General features: G+C 40.5%; 1 protein-coding gene across 1 annotated transcript in view; it reads right to left on the bottom strand.

Annotated features, from left to right (window-relative positions):
* MCCC1 (methylcrotonoyl-CoA carboxylase 1) overlaps positions 1-17,609 on the bottom strand; it is a 62,611-nt gene that overhangs the window by 26,369 nt on the left and 18,633 nt on the right. The window contains exons 5-10 of the mRNA XM_036350393.1: positions 14,083-14,204; positions 13,419-13,566; positions 13,210-13,331; positions 3,508-3,619; positions 1,732-1,813; positions 72-199 (exon numbers count right to left, since the gene is read on the bottom strand). Of these exons, the coding sequence (XP_036206286.1) occupies positions 72-199; positions 1,732-1,813; positions 3,508-3,619; positions 13,210-13,331; positions 13,419-13,566; positions 14,083-14,204 (714 nt within the window). The remainder of the gene's footprint in view (positions 1-71; positions 200-1,731; positions 1,814-3,507; positions 3,620-13,209; positions 13,332-13,418; positions 13,567-14,082; positions 14,205-17,609) is intronic.

The raw sequence follows: 17,609 nt of genomic DNA, 5'->3' as shown, positions 1-17,609 counted from the left end.
CACTTTTCTTTAGGAGGCCAGAAGGTCACGCAGTTTCCAAGACTGATAGTGAATAGAAAAATCATTCCCACCTTAATCTGCCACTCCACCAAGTCAGTTCCTGTGATCATCTCAGTAACAGGATGTTCCACTTGCAGCCTTGTATTCATCTCCATGAAGTAGAAATCGTGCTTGGAGTCCATAATAAACTCCACAGTTCCTAAAAGTAGAATACAATGATCACATTTCAATAGTATGTAATTAGTAGCCAAGTAAAATATTCCTTGATGTAACAGTTTTACCATTGCGTTCATTCGATGCTACTTTGTATTTCATGAAAAAAATATCTCACATGTTGTAGCAGCAAATGACTCTCAGTCAAAATAGGGAGCCACATGAAATTTTGCAAAAGAAAAATATATTTGGGGTTTCGAGCAAATAGTAAGCCCAAGATATGAAGAAGTGTCAGCTCTCACGCAGTGAGAACATGACTGCCAGGAGTTATTGCGTCAGTTCACCCAGATCCTGGGAACTGCACCCTGTGACATCCCATTTCACTCGAACCCTCTGCAGAAAAATACAATATTTTCTCCTTAGTTTTGGGCTCTTGGAAATTTCCTTTAAAAGTCCTTTTGCTGGTGACGTATTGAAAGATTGCTTAGCAACTAAATCTTATGTTAATAATGTATTACCTATTGGTATTTTATTAGGCACTACAAAACTTTTCCAGCTTTATCTATATATATGAAAGGCTAATATGGAAAGTGTCCCCTCAGAAGTTCAATTGGGAGACTGGGTGTTCGATCACCCACTATGACGTATACTGACCACCAGGGGCTGGTGCGGAACAAAGGAAGGCCCCAGCCAGCAGCCGGCAGCCAGGGAAGGAAGGCCCTGGCTGGCAGCTGGAAGGCCCCAATCTGCCCTGATCGATGGCCAAGCCTAGGGACCCTACTCGTGCACAAATTTCATGCACCAGGCCTCCAGTTAAAGTATAAAAATTCATCCACTTTGCCTGGCTGGTGTGCCTCAGTGGTTGAGTGCTGACCCAGGAACCAAGAGGTCATGGTTTGATTCCTAGTCAAGGCACATGCCTGGGTTGCGGGCTCAATCCCCAGTTGGGGGTGTGCAGGAGGCAGCCAATTGATGATTCTCTCTCATCAGTGATGTTTCTATCTCTCTCTCCCTCTCCCTTCCTCTTTGAAATCAATAAAAATATATTTTTTAAATGTCTTAAAAAGAATGAACCCTAATGTGAACTATGTTCTCTGAGTGATAATAATGTGTCAGTGTAAGTTTACTGATTAGAACAAATGTACCACTCTGATATGGAATGTTGATGGGGGGGAGGCTGTGTGCGTGTGGGGACAGGGAAAATCTCTGTACTTTCCGCTCAATTTTGCTGTGAAACTAAAACTGCTGTAAAAAATAAACTTTATTAATTTAAAAAATCAATTTTGTAATTTTTATTTCAAATAAGACAGAAAATATCAAATAGCATTATACATATTAGGATAAGCATTATTTAGTAAAATCCTTTTTTCAAACATATATGAATATAAGTATACACACACACAAACACATATGGTCTCAATATAAAATATGAGTGTGTGTGTTTTGTTTTTTTTTCCTTGTGGATCTGGTCAAAAAGGTTTGAAAGCCACTGATACAAAAGCGATATGTTTCTTTTGCCTCTAAAGCATACATAAATTATTGCTTCTCCTTCTCTTTTAGAAACAAATCTTAGCATACCTGCTCCGACATAATTTACAGCTTTAGCAGCTCGGACTGCAGCTTCCCCAAGCCTTTTTCTTACTTCAGGTTTAATACCAGGCTATGAACGAATATTTAAATAAATTTCCATTAGTACTTTGTCCCACTAGAAATTTCCTCTAAAATCCAATATTATATATTCATGTAGCAAATATTACATTCAAGAGATAATAATAAAGATAAAAAGCTGTCACAATACCAAAGTTTAATGGTTCTGCTAGTAATTTCTATGAATTGCACATATTCCTCAGCATAATGATATATCTGTGTCCCTTGTTCCTACATAACTTTTATAACTATATGTCTACTTAAAATTAAATGTGTCAATATAGAAACTTTGAACAGTCTCTATTTTAAGATGATAAAGCAATCTGTATCAAGTTGCAATAATTATCTTGGAATATGGTAAACCTTGAGATTCCAAGTTAAAAATGGTTCAGAAAAAGAAATGTATGTCAATAAATAGGCAACGCTTTTAAAATTTTAAGAACTGAGCTCTACAGATATATATATTTAAGCAGTCATTGTTCAAAATAAGGCTTTACTGAATTACTGTTGTTGACATTTACTTCAAAAGGTATAATATACTCTACAACAGAAATCAAAATTTTAATATGCGAATAACAAACTGATTACCAGAAATCTCAGATCCCTGACCTGATAAAACTACATACTGACAAAAACATGCATGGTAGTCTCCCCTTATCCATGGGGACATGTGCAAGATCTCCAGGGGAGCCCTGGCCGGGGTGGCTCAGTTGGTTGGAGTGTTGTCCTATACACTGAAAGGCGGCAGGTTTGATTCCCGGTCCAGGCACATACCTGGGTTGTGGGTTTGATCCCCAGTTGGGGCACCTGCAGGAGGCAACCAATTGATGTTTCTCTTCCTCTCTAAATCAATAAAGTACTTAAAAAAATATATATCTATATCTTCATTGGATCCCTGAAACCACAGAGAGTACCAAACCCTATGTATGTTTTTCATATACATACAGACCTTTTAACTTAAAGGAAGCAATTACAGCTTCTCTTTGACATATCCAAATTGTCAGCATCATTACTCTTGCACTTTGGAGCTATGATTAAGTAAAATAAGGGTTACTTGAACACAATCATGTAATGTGATAGTCGATCTGATAGCTAAGAAAAATACCAAGTGACTAACAGGCAGTTAGCCTATACAACGTGGATACACTGGACATAGGGGTGATTCACATCCCGGGTGGGATGGCATAAGATTTCATCACACTACTCAGAATGGTGTGCAATTTAAAACTTATAACTTTTGAGGAATTTTATTATATTTTTGGAATTTCTGACAATATTTTCAAACCACAATTGACCATGGGTAACTGAAGCTCTAGATAAGGGGGGACTACTGTATATAAGCTTGAACAAGAAAAGAAGCCTGCGGCAATAGCAGGCTCTAAAGAAATGTAAATCCAAAAATAAGTAAAACCACACCCAGATGGTGTGGCTCAGTGGTTGAGCATCGACCCATGAACCAAGAGGTCACTGGTTTGATTCCCGGTCAGGGCACATGCCTGGGTTGCAGGCTCCATCCCCGGGGGTGGGGGGTGGGGGGGAGTGCGGGGGGTGGAGAGAGGGGGCTTTATCCTTATACTACTACTTGGAAGCAGCTGTCCAGCAGGACTTTGGGGGAGACACTAGCTTCACAGATTTCTGATATGAAAATCAGAGTGACTAGTGTTTCCATTACAGAGAAGATTACAAACTTCTTTACAAGGTCCTTACCCCTGGGGCTTCCTCAATGATCTTCTGATGCCTCCTCTGGACACTACAGTCTCTCTCAAACAAGTACACAGCATTGCCATGGTGATCACCAAACACCTGGACTTCTACATGCCTATTTAAAAGCAAACACTCATGTTAACATACTTTCCTAAGGATGAAAAGTATCACATTCCACAAGCCAGACTATTGTCCAAGGTGACCAGGATTCCTCTATTTTTATTTTACACATGATGGGATATTTTTACCTCAAAACAGAGAATTTGAATTTAGAAACAGAACTACAGTAAACCTTATAAACACCCAATGAAAAACTTTCCATTTACTGGATGAACATTAAAGAAAAATAAAATGAAATAACTAGGAAATAAGAAAAGACAGAACACACAAGAGACTATCTAGGTTGTCCCAGAAAAATGTATACACACTTTAAGAGCTGATAGCTTAATTTTTAAAGTGAAACGTACTTAAATAAACACTGCCTTTATAATTATACAAAGTGTGTGTATACATTTTGGGGGGAACACCCTATATTTATGACCTCAGAGTGGGGCAAAGTACAAAAAGTGCAAACTGTTAAGGCAAATACTGGTAAAGCTGACTATTTAATAATTATAAGTTATACTCTTATTTCATATATCCTCAAAAAGCCAATGAAAACTTTTTTATGATCAGGATATTTTTTTTTTAAATCAACTCTTTTTTTTTTTTAATATATTTTATTGATTTTTTACAGAGAGGAAGGGAGAGAGATAGAGAGTTAGAAACATCGATGAGAGAGAATCATCGATCAGCTGCCTCCTGCACATCTCCTACTGGGGATATGCCCGCAACCCAGGTACATGCCCTTGACCGGAATCGAACCTGGGACCTTTCAGTCCGCAGGCCGACGCTCTATCCACTGAGCCAAACCGGTTTCGGCTTTAAATCAACTCTTATAGTCTGATTTTTTAAACTATGACAGATTGAAAATTTAAATGTTAAGAAATAAATTAATATGGCTCATTAGTTTTTAAGACTATACTAACATTAAGTCATAAAAAAACAAAAAGGCACTTAAATGTTGAGTATAAAAATAGCAAAATTATGAGATATCATATTAAGAGTAAACATACATAACACTTATGAAAACAAGGCTAACACAGACCATCTGGTGAATGAATACAAGAAAGCATTCTTCTCAGTAGGCTTATTGTGATATGTTCACACTGTAGTTCACCTCACATATACACCACCATAACGCAGACACGAGTGATACTTATATGCATATATGTATGCCCAGGGACACAAACAATAGAGCTGTGAAGGCCCGGGGGTGGGGTTGAGGTGGGGGGTGGGGCGGTGAAGAGGGGCAATAGGGGGAAAAGGGAGGGACATCTGCAATACTGTCAACAATAAAGAAAAATAACAAAACAAATAAACCAGGAAGTCAGTTCTGGCCATGTGGCTCAGTTGGCTGAATTAATTCCCAGGGAGGGCACATCCCCAGGGTACAGGCTGGGTCCCCGTAGGAGTGTGCAGGAGGCACCCAATTGATGCTTCACTCCAACATCCATGTTTCTCTCTCTCCCTCTTCCTTTCTCACTCTCAAAAAAAAAAAAAAAATTCTTAAACACACACACACACACACACACACACACACACACACAAAACAAGAAGTCTCCTAAAAGTCCTGTTCAGCAGTGGCTCAGAGCTGTTCCTCTCTGTTCATTCCATAAAATACTTCATTAAACCACTTGGGAAAATTAATTTTCTTGATTTATCAGTTCCACTGGATGGGCCATTCGGAAATCTTCCTACCTGTCCAACACTATAGAAGTTGATTTCTTCCTTTTGGATTTGCCTTCTTGACCTTTCCTCCTCTTTTTATTTATACTTAAGCTAATGTCGCCAAATACACTCTTCTTATTATTTTGAACAAATTGTCTAATATTCTTAGGTCCTTGTCTAATATTCTTCCTTCATTATATCTGAGTTTCTAATCTGTATCATTTTTCCTTTTCTTTGAAGAACTTCTGTTATTGTTACTTGCAAGGCAAGTCTACTGGTGACAAATTGCCTCAAATTTTGTCTGAGGACATGTTTATTCCTCCTGCATGTCTGAGGGTAATTTCACTGCATATAGAATTCTAGGTTTGTGTTTTTTCCTTTCAACATTTTATATAGATTCCACTCCACTTGATTCTTGCTTGCATGGTTTCTGTGAGATGTCTGATGTACTACAGGAAGTTTCGCCTCTCTGGCTTTTTCCAAGATGTCCTATTTGTCTTTGTTTTCTTATGTTTGAATATAATTTTAAAATTTCTTTGACAGTTATCCTCTTTGATGTCCTCTGAGCTTCCTGGTTCTGTAGTGTGGTGCCTGTCATTAATTTGGGGAACATTTTGGCCATTACTACTTTGAAATATTTCTCCCATTCCTTTCTTTCTTCTTGTATTCAAATAAGCACGTTACACCTTTAAAAGTTGTTCTGCAGTTAGATAGTTCAGTTATGCTGTATTTATTTTCATTCTCACTTCTCTTTGTTTGGGAAGTTTCCATTGACATACGTTCAAGGTCACTGATTCTTTCTCCAGCTGTGTCTAGTTTACTGATTAGTCCATCAAATGCATTCTTCCTTTGTTATGATGTTCTTTATTTCTAGCATTTTCATTTGATTTTTTTCTCAAATTTCTATCTCTTTGTTTATATTACCCTCTGTTCTTGCATGTTTTTTACTTGTTCCATTAGAGCACTTAACATATTAACCACTTACTTTAAATTCCATAGATAATCCCAAAATCTGTGTCACATCTCAGTCTAGTTCTGATACTTGCATTGTACTTCAAATTGTGCTTTTTTTTTTTTTTTTTTTTTTTTTACCTTTAAGGCTTGGAATTTTTTAAAAAAAAATCCAGATGTGATGGTCCTGGCTGGTGTGGCTCAATTGGTGGAAGCATTGTACAATACACACCAAAAGGTGGTGTGTTTGATTCCCGGTCAAACACATCCAGGGTGTAGTTCCATTCCTAGTCAAGATGCGTGCGGGAGGCAACCAATCAGTGTTTCTCTCTCACATGGATGTTTCTCTCTCCCCTCCTCTCTTTAAAATCAATTAAAATAAATATACAAAAAAGGAAAGGAAGGAAAGGAAGGAGGGAGGAAGGGAGGGAGGGAGGGAGGGAGGGAGGGAGGGAGGGAAGGAGGGAGGAAACCAGATGTGATGTATCCCATACCAGGAACAGAGGTACAGGCCTTTAATGTTTAATGTTGATCAGTTTGGAGGCATGTTGTGTTTAATGTTTGCAGCAGCTGTCGGTGCCAGAGGCTTCACTTTCTTCAATGTCCTTGGTTTACTTTTCTTTCTCCTGTTGTCTTGGGGCTTCAACAAGAACTGCTTTCTGGACAGAGTCTGCGTCCTGCACTTCTTTCAGTTGGAACCTCTGTGATTACACGGGAGCCCTGGTGACATGGCAGGGTGTAGGGCAGGGAAAACACCCTATGATCTATGATTCAATCTCAGTGTTTCACGGGACCTGACCCTGTGCCTCAGCAGTGTTTCCTCACACTTTTCACCCTTAGGTACAGCGGGCAGGTTAGAGGTTAGACTTGGCCGGCTGCCCTTCCCCCAGGACAGAAACAGGTCTGGCAGTTTCCCTGGGAGTGTTGGCCTTGGTTTCTGAGAATAGACTGCTCTGGGCCTATTCCAGAAGGGTACTTTTCTACCCCAACCCCCAAATTTTAAGAAATGTTGCTTAGATTTTCACTGTGAGAACTTGGTGGGATTCCTGGCAATAGAACGAATGAAAAGTTGGGAGACCCCCCTAACACTGGGGCTTAAGGATTTTCTCACTATCAAGCTCGTCCACAATCAACCTCCGGCAATTTGTCAAAATTCCCATTTCAGTGTCCCTGTAAGTCTAGGGCTCCAGCAGCTTCTGCTGCCGGCAGGCGGATCTTGACTGCTTCACGGTGCTCACATGCCTGCCCAGACTTCAGGGTGGCTTCCCTGTGCCCTCAGTTCTCTTCTGGGTCTAAGTAACTGACTTTCATTCTGTCCAGCTTTCTGCTTGCTCTTCAGATGTAACAGCTTCCAAGCGCTTTCCACGCTGGAGCCGAACAACCTGATTTTCAAATTACAATGATAAAAGTCTACCTTCTCCGGACCCTCCCTTATCTTTCAGCTGCTCCAGAGAGGACGGCACTGTAGCCGGGGCTCCAGGTTCAGGAAGGAACGTGCTGGGGCCACACCAAGAGCAGAACACAACACAGTTTTTATTCTGAGGTTGCAAAACTTGGACACAGTTTTCCCACGGCTGCGTGCAAAGGAAGATCACTGAGGATCTGTGTTTTCCGTTTTGATTCTGTAATCACCAAGTCACTTGTGTCCTTTTCCTTTTTTTCTTTTTATTGATTTCAGAGAGGAGGAGAGAGAGAGAAACATCAATGATGAGAGAGAATCATCGACTGGCTGCCTCCTGCACGCCCCCTACTGGGGATCGAGCCTGCAACGTGGGCATGTGCCCTTGACCAGAATCAAACCTGGGACCCTTCAGTCCGCAGGCCAGCGCTCTATCCACTGAGCCAAACCAGCTAAGGCTGTCCTTTTCCTTTTGCTGACTCATCTTTTCTGCTGCTTGACCTAAGGTAGAGGATCTGGAGCACCATCTCAGAACCAATCCTAGCCGCTCCAGCCAGCCACTGGGGGTCTGGCTAGATTACAGCTGTGGGCAAACTACGGCCCGTGGGCCGGATCCAGCCCGTTTGAAATGAATAAAACTAAAAAAAAAAAAAAAAAAAAGACCGTACCCTTTTATGTAATGATGTTTACTTTGAATTTATATTAGTTCACACAAACACTCCATCCATGCTTTTGTTCTGGCCCTCCGGTCCAGTTTAAGAACCCATTGTGGCCCTCGAGTCAAAAAGTTTGCCCACCCCTGGGCTAGAATCAGTGATGGCGAACCTATGAGATGCGTGTCGGAGGTGACACGCGAACTCATTTTTTTGGTTGATTTTTCTGTGTTAAATGGCATTTAAATATATAAAATAAATATCAAAAATATAAGTCTTTGTTTTACTATGGTTGCAAATATAAAAAAATTTCTATATGTGACATGGCACCAGAGTTAAGTTAGGGTTTTTCAAAATGCTGACACGCCTAGCTCAAAAGGTTCGCCATCACTGGCTAGATACAGTGGGGCCTTGACTTACGAGTTTAATTCGTTCCGTGACGGAGCTCGTTAAGGAGCTCGTTAACTCAAATTACTCTGTCAACTCAAAGCAAAAAATCAACGGAAAGACGGCTCGTATCTCAGAAAAACGCGTTAGTGGGGACACTCGTAAGTCAAGGCCCCACTGTACTGGTAGGTGGACACAGCTGGATTCTATTAGAAATGCCTTGATGTTTTCTAAAAGTTCTAAAGTTGTTATTTTCCTAGTGACATTTTAAATTCACATAGATTATTTATTGACTATGAAGTGAGGATGGAATCTGGTTTATTTTATTACCCTCCAAATAGTACACTTTGAAGACCATTTTCTGTCCCAGCCTTTCAGATAAACACAGTAACTGATCAGATCTAGAAAACATCTTGTATGTACTTTTCTCAGTTACCAGCATCATCTTGACAATTTTCTCACACTCCACTAATTCAACAGGTAGCTATTTAGCAGGATATAACATACTACATTCAGTACAATTATCATGATATTAAAATATTATTACTAGAAAATACGTCACAGAAATATATAGAAATATTAATATACTTAGAGAACGAGATTATGAGTGAGTTTGTTTTCCAACTCCTGTATTTTCCGAAAATTTGTAATGTATTCACATTACTTCTATATTTAACAAAATATTATTGATGCCTATCATGAAGAAAGTAGTATGCCAGGTAGTAATATACAGGGGAAAATGAAAAAGAAATATACTAGCAGGTCCTTGATTCCCAGGAGTTTCCCAGCTATTGGAGGAATAAATTACAATGTGAGGTAATATGTAGCTAACGTTTCCCAAGGAAAGAATTCACAGCTTCAGAAAATGTTGGAGCATGGAGTTACAGTCACCGAAATAGCTGGCTGATGTGTCCACAGCAATCTAACTCCAGAGTATGCCCCTTGGAGAGTCGGCCTATTCTTCTGGAAAGATGCTGCAGGAGGGAGCCCTGGTTTATCTTAGATTCTCCTCTGTCTTTTCCTGGCTTCCCACTAGCAGGCGGCATTATGTTATGTGCTCCTAATCAACTGGCCGATGTTAAGGTTGACTTTTTTTTTTTTTTAACAAACTCTAAATGAATTTAATTTACTGTGCCATGTTCAGGGACAGTTCTAAGCTTGTATGGTCTGAAACAAAAACTATTTGGGGGCCCTCTTTAAAAAGAAGACACAATTAGGTACTGGAACTTGGAAGAGGTTCATGCAAGGGAAGCTTCAGCTCATTACCTTCAAGGTAAATCCCTCTCTAGTCTTTATCAGGTCACTGGACATACAGGATAACTATATCTACATCTATAGCTATATAAATTACCAAAAAGCCTATGAAACAGGAAGCTTTTATAACCAGTACCTTATTTTGAGCAATAGGCATAAAAAGAAAACTCCAGAAAATAAAAATTAGATATTTACATGGCATTTGTTATTGTGGTACCTGGAGTAGCAATTTAGTGCAGTGGCTTAGAGTGTGAATTTTAGAGTCAAACTGCCTGGGTTGAAATCCAAGCTCCACTTCATCTTAGCTGGGAGACCTCAGGCAAGTTATCTGATGTGACTGTTCTGTGGCTCAGTATCCTCACCTGCGGAATACTACCCATCCAAAGGGGCTCTTGCAAGAATTAGATTAGAATTTGGACAGCAAGATTAGTTAGTATATGTAAAATATTTAGGACCCAGCATATGGTGAGTGCAATAAAAGTGTGAGCTGTTAGTATTACTTGTTAACACATCACTTACAATTATAATTCAATTGGGTAACTATTTCCATTTTCTGAACATCTCAACTGATGCTTACAGAGTTCTGTAACATATAGCTTAATTTCTTTTTTGTTTTTAGAAAGGTGACATGGGCACATAGTAACCTAAAGATAGATGAGGTGTGATTGTGCTAGTGTGCTCTTGAAACACATTGGTTAATCCTCAGCCAAGGATATTTTTCCCCCCATTGATTTTTAGAGAGAGTGGAAGGGGCGGGGGGGGGGGGGTGGAGAGAGAAACATCGATGTGATAGAGACATCAATCGGTTGCCTCCTGCACATGCCCTGACCGGGCCAGGATCTGGCCTGCAACCTAGGTACATGCCCTTGACCGGGAATTGAACCCGGACCATTGGGTCTACAGGCCGACACTCTAACCACTGAGCAAAAGCAGCCATGACAATATAGCATAATTTCTTACAGGAATTTTTTTATTTTAAAAAGACCTTGGAGAACCAAGATGGCGGCATAGGTTAACGCCGGAGTTTGCTGCTTTGAACAACTACTTCAAAAGTGAAACTAAAAGACGGAAGGGACATCACCCAGAACCACAGGAACGCTGGCTGAGTGGAAGTCCTACAACTAGGAGGAAAGAGAAACGCATACGGACACTCAGAGGAGGCACAGTGCTGAAGTCAAATTCTGAGGTGCGGAGTGCACGAGCGGGCTGGCGGCGGAGGGCGCGGTTGGTGTTTTCAATCGGGAGGGAGTCGCAGAATCTGAGCTCCAGATCCGGGCAAGTCTTTAGGGACCCAGACTCAAACGGGAGAAGCGGGACTGTCTGGCTTCGGTCAGAGCGAGTGCAGCTTTCTCTCTGAGCTTTGCAGCGGGTGCTGGGACTCAGAGAGGCAGAGCCCCTGGGGACAGGACTGAGAGCCACCATAACTGCTCTCTCCGGCCCACCCTGTTGATCCTGTTCGACCTGCCCCGCCCAAGCCCTGCACAGAGGCATTTGCCGGATAGCCTCAGGCAAAGGCTAGATTAGCACCTCCCTAGAGGACAGAAGTTCTCTCACTGCTGACACAGCTGATTCTCATAGCCACTTGGCCTGGAGGTCAAACCCTCCCTGGAATTAGCTACAACAATCAAGATTTAACTATAAGATTGCGAACAAAGACCACTAGGGGGTGCACCAAGGAAGCATAACAAAATGCGGAGACAAAGAAACAGGACAAAATTGTCAATGGAAGATATAGAGTTCAGAACCACACTTTTAAGGTCTCTCAAGAACTGTTTAGAAGCTGCCGATAAACTTAATGAGATCTACAAGAAAACTAATGAGACCCTCGATCTTATATTGGGGAACCAACTAGAAATTAAGCATACACGGGCTGAAATAACGAATATTATACAGACTCCCGACAGCAGACCAGAGGAGCGCAAGAATCAAGTCAATGATTTGAAATGCGAGGAAGCAAAAAACACCCAACCGGAAAAGCAAAATGAAAAAAGAATCCAAAAATGCGAGGATAGTGTAAGGAGCCTCTGGGACAGCTTCAAGCGTACCAACATCAGAATTATAGGGGTGCCAGAAGATGAGAGAGAGCAAGATATTGAAAACCTATTTGAAGAAATAATGACAGAAAACTTCCCTCACCTGGTGAAAGAAATGGACTTACAGGTCCAAGAAGCTCGGAGAACCCCAAACAAAAGGAATCCAAAGAGGACCACACCAAGACACATCATAATTAAAATGCCAAGAGCAAAAGATAAAGAGAGAATCTTAAAAACAGCAAGAGAAAGAAACTCAGTTACCTACAAGGGAATACCCATACGACTGTCAGCTGATTTCTCAACAGAAACTTTGCAGGCCAGAAGGGAGTGGCAAGAAATATTCAAAGTGATGAATACCAAGAACCTACAACCAAGACTACTTTATCCAGCAAAGCTATCATTCAGAATTGAAGGTCAGATAAAGAGCTTCACAGATAAGGAAAAGCTAAAGGAGTTCATCACCACCAAACCAGGATTCTATGAAATGCTGAAAGGTATCCTTTAAGAAGAGGAAGAGGAAGAAAAAGGTAAAGATACAAATTATGAACAACAAATATGCATCTATCAACAAGTGAATCTAAGAATCAAGTGAATAAATAATCTGATGAACAGAATGAACTGTTGATTATAATAGAATCAGGGACATAGAAAGGGAATGGACTGACTATTCCTGGGGGGGAAAGGGGTGTGGGAGATGTGGGAAGAGACTGGACAAAAATCGTGCACCTATGGATGAGGACAGTGGGTGGGGAGTGAGGGCGGAGGGTGGGGCGGGAACTGGGAGGAGGGGAGTTATGGGGGGAAAAAAAAGAGGAACAAATGTAATAATCTGAACAATAAAGATTTAATTAAAAAAAAAAAAAAGACCTTAAGTTACATCAAAAAGTAATGGATTGAATGAATTAATGGCATCTTAATATTATGGAACCAATATTAAGGTCAACAAAAAGAATGAGATCTGTATTTACTGACATGGAAAGATCTCTGATATAATATTAACATGCAATATTATATAAGATTTGATTCACTGTTCTGTATGTATTCTGTATGTTGTATTCTGTTTGTATATGTATAAATGTATCTATTCACATAGAAAATGCCTGGAAGTACGCATACCATGACATTATAGTGGGCACATCAGGGGTGGGATCGGGGAATGTATGTACTTATGTCCTACTAGAACTTTGTATTTTATATAATGTGCATGCATTTTTATAATTTAAAATATCTGAGTCAGAAAAAAAAAAGGCTACCCCACCTTGGAGTGTCCACAAACTTCTCAATCAGCATAGCGTCATCATTGAAAGACTTCTTCGCTTCCCTCCGGGCTGATTCCAACTGTTCTTGAAATTCTTTTTCCGATCTAGCGATCCTCATACCCTAAGATGAAAGGTAGATTTGACGACAACAGAAATAAAACAAAGGAGAGTAGCCGGAAATGGAAAACATGAGCACGCACAGCCTTACTTTTCCTCCTCCACCACGGACGGCTTTGATCATGACGGGGTAGCCGATCCTCCCAGCATGCTCTCTCAGGCACTGGTCTGTCTGGTCCTCACCGTGATAACCTTCCACCACAGGCACTCCAGCAGCAGCCATTATGGACTTGGATGTACTTTACAACAAAAAAGCCCAAGATACCCAAATTCTATGAAATTTCATACAAGAGAAACAAATACAGCCCAGTCTACAAAATATAATGGAACTTTTAATTTTATGTTTAATTTTTTCTTTTTTATTGAATTTATTGGGGTGATATCAGTTAATAAAATTTTATAGGTTTCAGGTGTATAATCCTATAATACATCATCTGTATTATAATGGAACTTTTCAAAGAAAACATCCCATAAAGAAAAAAACTATAGTCTGAGATAACAAATATTAATACAAATATTAAAATATCTGTTGATTTCCCTCAATCCAATTTTTCATGTGGTAACTCATCCTACCTTGTTTTTATCCCCCCGAAAGAATTAGCATGTTGATTAGAAATAATAATTAGCTGAGTATTTTTCTGAAGTGGCAGATAAACAACTTATGGCTATGACAACAAAAGTGTATTATTAGCATGTCTATTATAGGTAAAATAAATCATTTAAATTGACCTTATTTAAAAAATATACACTCATACCTCTTTATACCCATGTCCCTAATTGCAGATGAGGGAGGACCTATAAAAATAATTCCTTCTTGCTTACATAGTTCGGCAAATTCCATGTTTTCTGAAAGAAAACCGTACCCAGGATGGATAGCCTAGAAGCGAGAAATGAAAAGACAAATTTACTAGCACTCCACTGGCAAACTGGGATGCAGGCGGCATCGCTTTCCTGTGGGGAGGCCTCCCTGTGCGCTGGTGATGCCTACACTACGCTATCAAAGCCTGTTTCCAAGCTGACATCTGAAACATTCACATTGAAGTTCTGAAGTCTTACCTGAACCAGAAGAATCTGTATTTCTTTTTCTTGTGGTAATAAATACATGAGATAAACCTCTATTTTAACCATGTTGACGTGCACAATTCAGTGGCATTAAGCACATTCACCAGGCTGGGCAACCATTACCACCAACCATCTCCAGAACGCTGTCATCACCCCACACAGAAACTCTGTGCCATGAAACACTAACCCCCCACTGCCTGGTAACGTTCCGTCTCACAAATTTTACTTTCCGTCTCTACGAATTTGTTTATTGCAGGAACCTGATATAAGTGGAATTGTACAAACTTACCCTTTTGTGTCTGGCTTATTTCACGGAACAGAATGTTTCCCAGGTTCATCCATGTAGTAGCATGAATCAGAATTTCATTCCTTTTTTAAGGCTGAATAATAGTCCCTGTATGTATATATTCGACACTTTGTTTACCACTCACCTGTTTCCACCTTCCGGCTATTATGAATAAAGCTGCTATACACATTGATGTGCCCGTATCTCTTTGAGTCCCTGCTTTAAATTCTTATAAGTATAAATCTACAAGTGGAATGGATGGATCAGAGGAATATGTATTTTAATTTATAATAATACTGCTTTTAGGGTAGAATGTCAAGGAGGATAAGTAGGAGTAAAGGTAATGGGGATTTCTTGACTCTGCCTTCATATAGAGCTGGCTTAGAACTGAAACTGCGGACCCACAAGCTGAGAAGAACACACTACCACAATCACACCCCATCTATCTTCAGGTTGCTATGTGCCCATGTCACCTCTCTAAAAAGATAACTAAGAAGCAAACAAAAAGTCATATGCTGAAGCCTGTATATACTTTAGTGAAAGAGAACTACCTCAGACTTTTGCCTAGTTACTTGCAAGTTCCTCAGAGTTTTAACAAATTTATGTATCTGGATTTCTCGCTCACCAAAGGGGACAATCGGTGACCCAAGAACAGTGTGTTTTCTTAGGGCAAACATGCCAACAGCAAAGAGGGAAGACACAGGGAAGCAAACAGTTGCAGCTCAGATTGTTTGGTGAGGGATGAAGCAACTCGGTCTCCCACTTCAGTAGCCCTCAGGACATCTGCTCTTCTAAAATAATAATTATAACCAACTGAATATAAAAAGAAAACTCTGCCAACCCTATTTCAAAATAGTTGCGCTTAAAGGACATTTCAACATTAAAGCAGTAAGCTCCCAGTGCCTGGGAAACTCATGTGAATAGAAAAACCTGTATCTTACCGATGGCAAACAACAACATGCTAAATACTGAATAAAATGCGACACGTCACATTTTGATGTCAGCTTGGAATTTTGTTTCTTTCACACCAATGCTCAGTTTCAGACATTTTCTATGAAATGGTCAAATGTTATGTATGCTAGGCAAACTGAAAAAGATCTACATTCAGTCCTCCCTGGTTTATAAACAGCTTTTTTTTGTTTTTTTTAGGCATGATTTACATATATAACATTCACCCATTTATAGTTTCATGAATGTAGTAAATTTATACAATTGTGCAACTATTACTACAATCCAGTTTTAGAACACTTCTTTCACTCAAATAAGTTCTTGTGTGCCGCCCATGTGCATACCTAATTAATTCTTACTTCTAGAACCAAGCAACTTACTGACCTGCTGTCTCTATAGTTTCACTTTTTTAAAAAAAGAAATTTCCTAGATACGTAATCATACAGTACACATAGTCTTATGTGTCTGAATTCTTTAACTTGGCGTAATTTGGGGGGGAGGGAAACATTTTAAATATAATTTTTTTATTGATTTCAGAGAGGAAAAGAAAGGGAGAGAGAGATAGAAACATCAATGATGAGAGAGAATCATTGATCGGCTGCCTCCTGCACACCCCCTATTGGGGATCGAGCCCGCAACCCAGGCATGTGCCCTTGACTGGAATCGAACACAGGACCCTTCAGTCCGCAGGCCCGACACTCTACCAGCCGTGGGCAAACTACGGCCCGTGGGCCGGATCCGGCCCGTTTGAAATGAATAAAACTAAAAAAAAAAAAGAAAGACCGTACCCTTTTATGTAATGATGTTTACTTTGAATTTATATTAGTTCACACAAACACTCCATCCATGCTTTTGTTCCGGCCCTCCGGTCCAGTTTAAGAACCCATTGTGGCCCTCGAGTCAAAAAGTTTGCCCACCCCTGCTAGCCACTGAGTCAAACTGGCCAGGGCACTTAGCATAATTTTTTTTTAAATGTATTTTATTGATTTTTTACAGAGAGGAAGGGAGAGGAATAGAGAGTTAGAAACATCGATGAGCGAGAAACATCGATCGGCTGCCTCCTGCACACCCCCTACTGGGGATGTGCTCACAACCAAGGTACATGCCTGCCGGGAGCCGGTCCATCCTTACTGTTTCAAGGGACCTGGCATATATGGCATACTGTTCTTAATATGTTTGCTCACCTTCTTGGCACTATGTGTTTTAACCAAGGTCTCTGAGAAAGGTTGTTTCCCCAGGTAGGGATTTCCCCCTGAAGTTAGGGAGGGAATAAAACCTCTTAACTAAGTGCCAGGCGGGTAATTAATCACTTTAACTATGAACAATCATGCTTAAGCTACATAATCTTTACTCCCTGGAATGGAGATAAGAAACGCCCTAACCTTTGTAATAGAGATTGATAGGATTGAATCAACTGGTATAAATACAGATGTAATAAGACAGCAAGACACAGAACTTAGGACACAGAACTTAGAATACGGAACCAAGAGAGACAGAACCTAGGCACAGAACCTACACAGAACGTTCTCTAGAGACAGAAGAACTTCGCTGGAGAGAACATGGCAAAAGATCCTGGACAGAAACTGGCCTCAGAACCTAGAGACAGAACCTAGCGAGAGGACATGGCAAAAGATCCTGGACTGAACCTGACTACAGAAATTGGCAAGAGAACCTGACTAGAACCTGGTGACTGAACCTGGCTGGAGAACCTGGACAGAACCTGGCTGGAGAACCTGGAGAACCTAGCAAGACAACATGGACACAGAACCTGGCTGGAGATCCTAAGCAGAACTTCGCTGGAGATCCAGACCAGAACTTGGCTGGAGATCCTGGCTAGAGATCCTGGCTAGGCTGCTGATCAACTGAACGCTGCCTCCATGTCATTCCTTCTTTGCCGACTCCGTCCACACCTTTGGGGACTCCTGGACCTGCTGGGGTTGGACCCCGGCACATGCCCTTGACCAGAATCAAACCCGGGACCCTTCT

Source organism: Myotis myotis, unplaced genomic scaffold (genome assembly GCF_014108235.1).
Source record: "Myotis myotis isolate mMyoMyo1 unplaced genomic scaffold, mMyoMyo1.p scaffold_m19_p_2, whole genome shotgun sequence".
NCBI lineage: Eukaryota > Metazoa > Chordata > Mammalia > Chiroptera > Vespertilionidae > Myotis > Myotis myotis.
Note: the sequence above shows the minus strand (reverse complement) of the source record. Positions and strands in the feature narration are given on the sequence as shown.